The sequence below is a fragment of the Mus musculus genome, chromosome 17 (genome assembly GCF_000001635.26).
Source record: "Mus musculus strain C57BL/6J chromosome 17, GRCm38.p6 C57BL/6J".
Taxonomy (NCBI): domain Eukaryota; kingdom Metazoa; phylum Chordata; class Mammalia; order Rodentia; family Muridae; genus Mus; species Mus musculus.
This window is the reverse complement of record NC_000083.6, coordinates 47,383,004-47,393,490: the sequence shown is the minus strand read 5'-3', so window position 1 is coordinate 47,393,490 and position 10,487 is coordinate 47,383,004. Positions and strand designations below refer to the sequence as shown.

Genomic DNA, 10,487 nt, shown 5'->3' with positions numbered 1-10,487 from the left:
GTTCTAGCAGAGGACCTGGGCTTGATTCCCAGCACCCACATGGTAGTTCACAAACATCTGTAACTCCAGTGCCACAGGACTGGTCTCCTCGGGTGGACAGTGCACACACATGATGCATAGACATATGCAGGAAAAAAACACCCATACACATGAAATAAAAATAAACAAAGCAAAACGCACTTCAAGTTCACACTGGGCACAGTGGTGCACATATGTTATACAAGCACCCAGGGGCTGGCCACAGTCGTGCACTCAGCACTCAGGGAGCTGAGGCAGGAGGATTGCCATGGGTTTCAAGCTGACCTGGGCTTCTGAAACTGTCTCAATTGTCCCACAACATGAAAACAAACAGCCCTTCTCCCATGCACAAAAACTTGGGTTCATACTTATGATCTCAGGGCTCCGGAGCCCGAGGCAGGAGTTCTGCTAGCCTGGGCTATACAGTGAGCTCCAGGCTAGCCTGAGCTACAGTTGTGGGGCCTTGCTCCAACAAGCAAACAAATTTCACCTCCAGGACAATAAGTTAGTTGACTGTATTTTAATGTGAAATCTATATCTATTCAAGGTAACACCAACAATCCACCAGGTTCCAGATAGAATTTGCCAAGTGTGACACTGGTCCTACTTAGTGTGACACTGGTCCTACTTCCTGTCCTCTGAGGTGACTTCCCCAGCTGCACAGATGGAAGGAGGCAGAGAAAGGCAGAGAGGTTCCCTGGTAGCCTAGCTTCTATATTGGGTGCATGAAGGACATTTGCGGGATAACTGGAAGCCATCTAGTCGACCTGCAGGAGGTTAGGGAGTCCAACAGCTGTCGGAGGCAAAGTCTGGCCTGGAATTCAAATGCCAGGTTACCCCAGAGATGCAGAGAAGACGTCTCCATCCTTGAGGAGGCATGGAAATGGTAGCAGGCTCACACTAGAGACGGGATGAGAAGAAGGACCTGGGGAGCAACACCGAGCAGACCTGAAACATCCCCACCTAAGCCCGCCAGGCCTCTAAGGGCGGAAGATCACGGAGGTAGCCCTCCCCTTTGTCATCCTTGGTGAGCACATCCTGGGGAGGAGCTGGGCAGAGTCCTCCCCAGCCGGTGCTCAGGTTGGTTGGACTGGGTCGTTATGATCCTTCCCCATCCTTGCTTTCTTTCCAGACTGCGTTCTACCAGCCTTTGCCCCGCCCCTCGCCGGCCCCATTTCCTCTGAGAACCGCTGAAGATTAGTAGGATCCCCACATCTCCCAGTTAAAGCCCAGTTCTCCCAGGAGCAGCAGTGGAGCAGAGTAACGTCGGGACCCCTACAATGCTAGTGAATCCTGAAGAAGAGACTGACTGAACCCCACTTCAGATCCAGCAGCCATTGCTTGGCCCCTTGCGGAAGTCCACACCAACCGGGAACAGGCTTCAGCCAACAAGACCTCCTGCTATGTAACTCCGGGGACCCTGGAGGAGTCTTGGAGGGGAGTGTGGGCCCCTGAAGGGTCCCTGGGCTCTCAGAACATGGCGCTTCTCCGCCTCTGCTGCGTGATCCAGCAGCCTGGGTTGATATCCATTTGTAGCATCTTCATTACCCACTTATCGCGACGGGCGCCCTCGATGAACTCGGTCAGAGACAGCTGGCCTGGGCGAGGGTGGGAGAGACAGAGGCAGAGGACAGGAGGGTGGAAGAGACGGCCATGAGGCAGAGGACGGGTCTATGGGGGAGGGCCTCCTCTCCTGCAAACCAGACTGCAGCCTGGGGTTCTATGTAGCTTGCCAGTTCTCTAAAGGAGCATTCAGGCCATTAGGCTTGGTGACAATGCCTTTATCCACAGAAGCACATCTCTGGTCACTTTTTCTCTTTTTTAAAAAACATATTTGGGTCTGAAGAGATGGCTCAAGGGTTAAAAGTACTGGCTGCCCTTGCAGAGGACCCAGGTTCAAATCCTAGCACCCACATAGTGGATCCCAACTGTAACTCCAGTTTTAGGGGATCTGAGACTCTTTTCTGGCCTCTGTGGGCATGGCACACACTTGCTACTCAGACATATGTGCAGGCCAAAAAAAACCAAAAAACAAAAAAACAAAAAAACAAAACAAAAAACAAAAAAAAAAACCAACCAACCAAACAAACAAACAAATAAAAAACAAAAACAAAAAACCCCGCCCATTAACATAAAACAAAATGAGAGGATTAGTTTCATTTGCTCGCCCAGCCTTCACCAGCCAATCTTGGAAGTGCTCTTACAAATGTGTGCGCCTGCGTTTTGGCTCCCTTGCTATTCATGCCATCCTTCTCCAGCCGGTTCACAGACATGTGTATCAGTAGCAGGGATGTGGTGGTTGGGGTGGGGGACTTTTGGGAGGCATATCGCACAGACAGGGCAGTTTCCCGGCAGACTGCATCTCTCTTACCGTCTCCATTCTCGTCCACCAGGAGGAAGATCCTGTCCACCACCTCCTCGGGCGTGAGCAGCTGGCCCTGGTGTTCCAGATCCAGCTCCGCTCGGCAGGCTTTCTTCAGCTTGTAAATCGCCTGCCAGAGAGAAAGAGCTGGGTTCCTCTGACAGACTCTCAGGGACCCATGTCCCTTAGTGCCGCCACCCAGCACTGGCCTCTGGGCCGAGCATCTTAGTGACACAGCACCTGGCTGTGCTGGTCCATTTGACTAGCTAGAGTCAACCAGAGCGGGAGAACCTCAATTGAGAAAATGCTTCCGGTAGGCAAGTTATTCGGCATTTTCTTGGCTAATGATGGATGTGGGAGGGCCCAGTCCACTTGGTGGAATCAAAGGACTTTAGGATGAGAGACCCTTCACTAATGAATGAATCAGTTACAAAGTGGAGAGATGACTCAATGGTTAGGAACACTGGTTGCTTCCCCAGAGGCCCCGGGCTGGATTGTTAGGCCCCATATGGTGGCTAACAGCTCCATCACTCCAGTCCTGGGAGACCTGACCCCTCCTCTGGCTCCTGAGGGCACGACACACTCATGGTGCCACATCGCCCCTTCAGGAAAACTATCGATACACATAAAACAGTAGAACATAGATTGCTTAAAAAAATAAACCCACAGATCCACACTACACATGCCCCTCTATCCCATGAAAAGAACCAGTTTTGAGTTTTTCTGTCTTTTGTGTCAGCTTGGTTGGACTGAGTGCTGCTTAGATGTCCAGTCCGTGCCGGTGAGGTGGGTTTTAGAGCTCAAAACTAGCTCAAAACGGTTCGGGTGGAACGAACGGCTTAGGCTTAACCCACTGACGGACATAAAACCTGAGCAGGCCGTGGAAGGTAGATCGTAGAAGCTTAGAAGATAGGGTCTCTAGATGGTGGGTGTCTGTGATGGGTGTGGCTTGGCCTGGCTGCTTCCTGGCTGCCTCATCCCATCTGCCCATGGTGATGGGCAAGAGAAGGCAAGAGTGAAACGCAACTGGGCCAAACCCGCCTGCCTGCTCAAACTTCTTCCTTCAAACACTGCCGCCACAGCAGTGAGAATTTTGACCCACAATTGTTCTCTCCAGCACTTGTTTGCTTCCCACGTGTGTCAGAGTCTCACTCTGGAGGTAAAGGCTGGCCTGCAGCTCCTTGTAGAGGACACCCTGGGTTTGACCGGTGATCTTCAAGGCCACTCACAGCCAGCTTTCCTTTCTACCTTCTTGGTTTCTTGTTTTTTATTTCCTTGGGTTTAATCTACTCTTTTAATCATTCCCATAGGTGGCTGCTTAGGCGATTGGTTTTCTTAGTTTCATCTCTCAAATTAATGCTTATTATTATTGTTGTTGTTGTTTTCTGTTTTATTTTGTTTTTGTTTTTCAAGACAGGGTTTTTCTGTGTAGCCCTGGCTGTCCTGGAACTCACTCTGTAGACCAGGCTGGCCTCGAACTCAGAAATCCGCCTGCCTCTGCCTCCCGAGTGCTGGGATTAAAGGCGTGAGCCACCACGCCCAGCTGGTTTTGGTTTTTTGAGACTGGTTTCTCCGTGTAACATCTCTGGCTGTCCTGGAACTTGCTTTGTAGATCAGGGTGACCTTGAACTCACAGAGATCCCTCTGCCTCTGCCTTCCAAGTGCTGGGATTAAAGGCTTGCCCCACCACTGCTCTGCTAGCTGGGCCTTCTTGACACCCATAGATAACACACCATGAGTGATTCCCAAGCCAGTGCCAGGTGGCTCCCTGTTGAGCAGGCCACCTTCAAGCATAACCCCAGGAATGAGAGGTAGATGGGATGGGGTGGCAGCCCACAGACAGACACTGACCTCCACAATGTCCAGGAGTTCCAGGCGGTCGATGCAGCCATTTCGGTCCTTGTCATAGATCTTGAAGGTCCACTTGAGCTTGTGTTCCAGGCTGCCCCTCAGCACGAGGTTCAGGGCTGCCACATACTCCAGGAAGTCAATGGTGTTGTCCTGCATTGAGTGTGTTTGCTGTGAGCCCCCCACCCCTATTCCCAGCCTTACCTCCCCAGAGTGCGGGTTGAACCTTATTGACACTGTGTCCCCCAGACTCAAGTGTTCCCTTTCCCTGCAATACCTGGGGACCTTTGTGTCTTTGGACACACTGTTCCCACCCCTGGAGCCCTGCTCACTCTCTACCTCACCCTTCCAAGTAGCTGAGATGGCAAGCCACCAGGACTGGAGATCTGTTCATCATTCGTCCAGAGTTTCTTATAATATCTTATCTGGCCTAATTATATATTCTTAGAGTATCCTCTCTCAACGTAATTAAGTTTCCACAATGACCCCAGCTTTGCGAGGCACATTCTGACATCACTCCTTCTTGGAGCAGCACCTGCCTGGTGCCCACAGAGGTCAGAAGAGGGCACTGGATCACCTGAAACTGGAATGGATGGGAGCCACCTTGTTGTTGCTGGTATTCAAACCTGGGTCCACTGAATCTTGAGCCATCTCTCCAGCCCCCATCTTCTTAAAACAAAAACAAAAACAAAAAACAAAAACAACCTCCCCGCCCCCATTCCTAGGCTACTGTCAGGAAGGGTATTGCAAGGAAGAGTGGAGGTGGAGATAGATGGAGGCAGGGGCAATCTCAAGTTTTAGGTCAGACTTAAGACCCTGTCTCAAAACAAACATGGGCTGGGGAGATGACTCAGCGGTAAGAGCACTGGCTCTTGCAGAGAACCTAGGCTCAATTCCCAGCACCCACAGGGCACCTCACAACTGTCTGTAGCTCCTGTTGCAGGGATCTGACATCTTCAGACTTACATACAGGCAAGTAAAACACCCATGTACATTAAAGAAAAGAAAAAAAAGATGCAGGCGTGAACATCTGACTCGGGCGAATCGGCTTCCTTTCTTGGATTGGATGAAGCAGGGTCTGTCTGCGCTGGGCTCACACTAGCTACGCTGTCCAGAGGCTGTACAGCATTGTGGGTCACACCCAGATGACCCCAGTTTTCTCGTCATTTAATTTAATTTAGACAAAAATCGATGACACCACTCCCTCGTGAGGCTCCTACAGCTTTGAGGAGAAGAGGAGGGGGTGGATCTGGGAGGTTTGGAGTTGGCTCTGTGCCCTGTGTCTCATGACTGGGGTCCCACTGACATGGCTGATCCCTCCATCAAGTGGCATTCACACTGAGTCGGTGTGGCACAAGCTCTTCTCCACCAAGGGTCACCGTCCTCACGGTCTCTTCAAATTACCCATGTATCCCCTCAATTCAGAGAGCAATTTATATACTGCCTCAGGGGCATCAGGTGTGGTGTTCCCTGTATTTAATCCCAGTACTCAGGAGGCTGAGGCAGGTGGAACTCTGAGTTCAAAGTCAGCCTGGTCTACATGGTGAGTTCCAGGTTAGCCAGGACTAGATAGGAAAACCCTGTCTCAAATAATACTAATTCTAATTCTAATACTAATACTAATAATCGGGCTGCTGAAATGGCTCAGTGGTTAAGAGCACTGACTGCTCTTCCGGAGGTCATGAGTTCAAATCCCAGCAACCACATGGTGGATCACAACCATCCGTAATGAGAAACAAATAAAGAACTTATGGGGCTGGCGTGAATGGGCCCAGAGCAAGAGGGAGAAAGGGAAGGGGAAAAATTCAACATAACACAATACCATAAAAAGGACTGCAGGACACTGGCCCAGACAAACTCTTAAATGAGGCCCTTTTTCCCATATAATTCTTTTTTTTTTTAATTTTTTTATTTTATGTGTGCAACTGTTTTGCCGGCACACATGTGTACCACAAGAGTGCCTGGTACCTGTGGAGGTCAGAAGTGGGCTCTGAATGCCCTGGAACTGGATTACAGATGGTCATGAGCTATCATGTGAGTGCTGGCAGCAAGTGCTCTTAACCACTCAGCCATGCCGTCAGCCCCTGAATTAAAATACTTCTCTGAAGCAAAGCTCAAGTCTAAGAGATTTGAATACAGATTTTACGCCCTAGGATTAAGAGAGAAGCAAGCTACTTGGGAAGACAGTGAGAGACGCTGAGAACAGGGACCTGGGCTTCTCAAAGGCATTGCCATGAGTTAGGAATGGGGAGGTGGCTCCGTCCACTAGACGCTGGCCATGCCAGTGTGAAGACCTGAGTTCCTTCCCTAGCTCCTACATCAAAGGCTGGGTGTGGGGGTGCGGGGTGCAGGGCTGGAGGCTTAGCAGTTAGGGCAGGTGCTTAATTCTCTTCTCAGCACCTCTGCGGGCAGTTCATAACCACCTGTAAACCCCAGTTTCATGGGAACCACACTGCCCTCTTGTGGTCCCCTCAGGCACTGCATGCACATGCACACACCTATATATGATTTAAAATCATTGCAAACACTGTCTGTAGTGGCACCTACTTACTGTTTGTCTCTGTGCTGAGAGAATAGACACAGGAGGGGGTTGGAGCTCTAGGTAATGAGATGGTGTCACAGAAACAGGCTGGCTGCGCCCTAGGGACTGACACCTGAGGTCAATCTCTGGTCTCCGTATGCATACAAGTGTACCCCTCCATTCGTGAAGGATGCATGCTCTCTCTCTCTCTCTCTCTCTCTCTCTCTCTCTCTCTCTCTCTCTCACACACACACACACACACAATTATTATCTGTGCATTAAGTAATTCAGTGCCTTTTGGCTGCCGGTGCCACTGGAAGGCATTTGATTTGTGCAATTCCCCATGACTTAAAGCATGGAGGAGAAGGCTCAGTAGTTAATTAAGAGTACTTACTGGTCTATCTGAGGACTGGTGTTTGGAACCCACCCACCCTACATTGGGTAGCTTGAAAATATGTGTAACTAGCTCTGATGTATCTGATGCCCCCTTCTGGCCTCCATGGGTACCTATACAACTTCACAGACACACACACACACACACACACACACACACACACACACACACACACACACACACACTGTCAGCTATCCCTTCCATATATATTTTTTAAAAACTTGAAAGTGCTTTTGCAACTATCCACTCTCCTCCCAGGCAAGTGAAGCCCCTGCCAGCATCCCCCAGAGGGAAGAACGGAGCAGCCGCCATCTGAAGGATCCTGGCAAGGTGCTCTTGATCTGAGATAAGAGAGCTTTGGGATCTCTCTCTCCCTTGTACTGAGAGCAGCAGAGGTTCTATCGGGTTTGTAAAAGCATGTCCTTTTGCTGCAAAGCCTTGGCCTAAAAAGCCCAGAGAAAACCCAGACTGTGTGCCAGTGACCTTCGGCCCTCAGGAAGATGTGAGGAGCCAGTAAGAAGAAGGGAGGGACGAATGATGGAGGGCGGCGGGGAGGGTGGGGGCAGGAGGGATGGAGAGGAGGGCAGCTGAGCGGAACTGTAGTCTCACTGAACGGGTGGGTCACAGGTCCTCCCCTGCTGGGTTCCTTACCCCATTCTTGTCGAAGGCTCGGAACATGCTCTCTACATACTGGCTGGCCTCCTCATTGCCCGTGACCTTGAAGAAGCGCTTGAACTCGTGCATGAAGAGCGTCCCACTGGGACACTCCACGACAAACTTCTTGTACCACTCCTGCAACTCCGCCACATCCATCTCCCCGGCCGCCTCCGCCTCTTCCCAGCTCAGCTGCTGCCCCATCCCGGCTTTTAGAAAGAGACTCAGCCAGGCCCGCTACCTCCTCCAAGTCCTCCGCTGACCTTAGGCTCCTCTCTCCTTGGTCTGAGCAGCCCTTTCACTGTCTCGGGGAAACTGAACTTGATTGGTTGTGAAGGGACCTCCAGAAGGGAGGGGCAGACCCCGGGCAGCTTAGCGGTGTAAAGACCATTAGGAGATTCCTGGGGAGGTCTGACCTCCAGAAAGCTAAGCTTCCTCTGCCTCGCCCCTCCACAGGTCCAGTGAGAGGCAGGCTATGAGGGTAAGAGCCTGGGGGATGGGGTGGGGTGGGGGCAGGGCTCTTGGTCCACCAGTGTCTGCAGCTCCCTTACAGACCATGCCTGAATCTTGAAGGACAGATGCGTCTCTCCAGCCCTTCTCTCCGTGATTGCTCCCATCCACTCCTGAGCACTAACCCGCGGGCAGGACCCAGGAGAGTGGTCCACAGTGTCTGCAAGGGCTCTGATACTAAAGGCCACATGACCTTGCTTTAAGCAGCGGTTACACATTCACTAGGTTGACCAAGCACATAGTTATTACATGCTGAATCAAGTACATATTCATTGCTCATGACTATAATCCCAGCACTGGAGAAGCAGAAGGGTCTCGAGTTCAAAACCACTCTGGGTTGCCCTGTTGACACAGGGGGACACTCCCACTCCCACCGCATCAATAACAAAAACAACCAAAGTAGATATTTATGCTATCTTTTAGATTTCATTTTTTGAGACAGGTTCTCACGTTGCAGTTCTGGCTAGCCTTGAATTCACTATGTAGACCAGAAAGGCCTTGAACTCACAGAGATCTACCTGTCGTCTCTAACTCTCAAATGCTGGGTGCTGGGATTAAAGGTGTTTCCTACCATGCTTGGCTAGATCTTATTTTTATTTTATGTAAAGAAGTGTGTGTGTGTGTGTGTGTGTGTGTGTGTGTGTGTAGCATCACATGTGTGCAGTGCTCATAGAGGCCAGAAGAGGTTGTCAGGTCCCCCAGACTGGAGTTAATTCATTGTGAGTCACCATGTGGGTGCTGGAAACTGAATCTGGGTACTCTGCAAGAACAAGTGTTTTTTTAATTATTGAGCCATCTCTCCAACATTTGTGCTTATTTTATTTTTTTTAAAAATGTGTTTTTATTATTTTAAAAATGTATGTGTGTGTGTATGGTGAGGGTTGTGCTCATGAGAGTGCAGTGCCCACTGAGGCCAGAAGAGGGCGGTAGATCTCTTGGAGCTGGAGTCACAGGCAGTTGTGAACCACCTAACATGTGTGCTCATATCGGAACTCAGGTCCTCTACAAGAGCAGAACAAGCTCCTAACCACTGAGCAATACCTCCAGCCCATTAGAACCTATGTTGGTTTTTAAGCCGTGTGAAGTAGTGCACACTTGTGAGCCTGTCCTTGGGATGGATGCTCATTGTGGAATTGGCCTGACCTCATGGCTCAGTGATCTTTGTCACCTGACACCCTGATTCCTTTGAATCTCACCATTAGTCTCCAGGTAAGGCCTCTACCTCCACTGTCATCCTTTCCAGGACTAGACACGTTTTCTCCCATGTCCCACATTTCTCTGGGCCTGAGGTTTGGGCTGGTGCTTTCCTTGTGCCCCACTGTTGTCTGCAATGGCCCCTGTCCCTCCTCAAACCACCTGCCCCAAGGCTGGAGAAGATGGCTCAGTAGTTAAGAGTCCTTTCTACTCTTCTGAAGAGACTGAGTTGGGTTCCCATTAACCACACTGAACAGTTTACAACTAACTGCCTGTGATTCCAGTTTCAGGGGGCTCCAATGCCTCTTCTGGCTTCTGCAGGCACCTGATATACATACCATCAAACACACACACCTAAGTAAAAATGAGGAAGAATGTAAATGTCTGTCCCTTTGAAGCCATGCCTTGCTGTTTTACTTTTTTCCCTCTCTGTCCTTCAACAGGGATGTCCCTGACTCAGGCAGCATTCCCATGACTGCCAAGTGAATGACTGGCCCTGCCCATGCCAACTCATGGGCCCTTGGCTTCCTCGGTTGTTTTTTGTTTGCTTAGCTAATTCTTTTGGGTCTGTGTGAGTACAGGCACACATGTACACAGCGTGTGCACGTAGAGGTCAGAGGGCATTTGCAGGAGTTGTCTGCTCCCTTTACCTCGTTGACTTAGGGTCTCTCTTATTTCTGCTGTTCTGTTTCCTATCCCTGCAAATTTCTAGAAGACTCTCCTGTCTTCCCATCTCCTAGTGCCGGGAAAGCAGATACATACCACTGCAGCCAGCCTGAGCTCAGAACACCAGGTTTGTGCCAACCAGCCCTTTTGCCTACTGAGCCACCTTTCTGCCCTCTACCCACTTAGCTCTAAAGAGCGTGGCCACCTCCCCCATTCACCCATGGTCCCAACAGCAGCCATCTCTGGGAATTTGTTACTCATGGAACTTCTCAGGCGTCCACTCCCAGTAAGCTGGCTCAGGAAGCTCCGGTGGAGCCTAG

The 10,487-nt window shown here is 50.5% G+C and overlaps 1 protein-coding gene across 2 annotated transcripts; it reads right to left on the bottom strand.

Annotated features, from left to right (window-relative positions):
- Window positions 1–523: 523 nt before the first annotated feature.
- On the bottom strand, window positions 524–8,797 carry Guca1b (guanylate cyclase activator 1B). 2 transcript variants are annotated; one of them, NM_146079.1, is made up of 4 exons: window positions 7,795–8,098; window positions 4,232–4,381; window positions 2,390–2,510; window positions 524–1,616 (listed from the first exon to the last, which is right to left on the bottom strand). In NM_146079.1, the coding sequence occupies exons 1-4, from the start codon at window positions 7,999–8,001 to the stop codon at window positions 1,489–1,491; spliced, it is 606 nt and encodes a 201-aa protein (NP_666191.1). In that variant the 5' UTR covers window positions 8,002–8,098; the 3' UTR covers window positions 524–1,488. The 2 variants fall into 2 exon arrangements, with proteins under 2 accessions (NP_666191.1, XP_006523525.1); XM_006523462.2 differs by lacking the exon at window positions 524–1,616 and having other exon boundaries at window positions 2,090–2,510; window positions 7,795–8,797.
- Window positions 8,798–10,487: the final 1,690 nt, after the last annotated feature.

Coding starts and splice junctions, on each gene's coding strand:
- Guca1b (XM_006523462.2), bottom strand. CDS start 8,001: ATGGGGCAGCAGCTGAGCTGGGAAGAGGCGGAGGCGGCCGGGGAGATG. Junction 4,382..7,794: donor GAGCCTTCGACAAGAATGGG/GTAAGGAACCCA, acceptor CACTCAATGCAG/GACAACACCATTGACTTCCT. Junction 2,511..4,231: donor AACTCCTGGACATTGTGGAG/GTCAGTGTCTGT, acceptor TCTCTCTGGCAG/GCGATTTACAAGCTGAAGAA.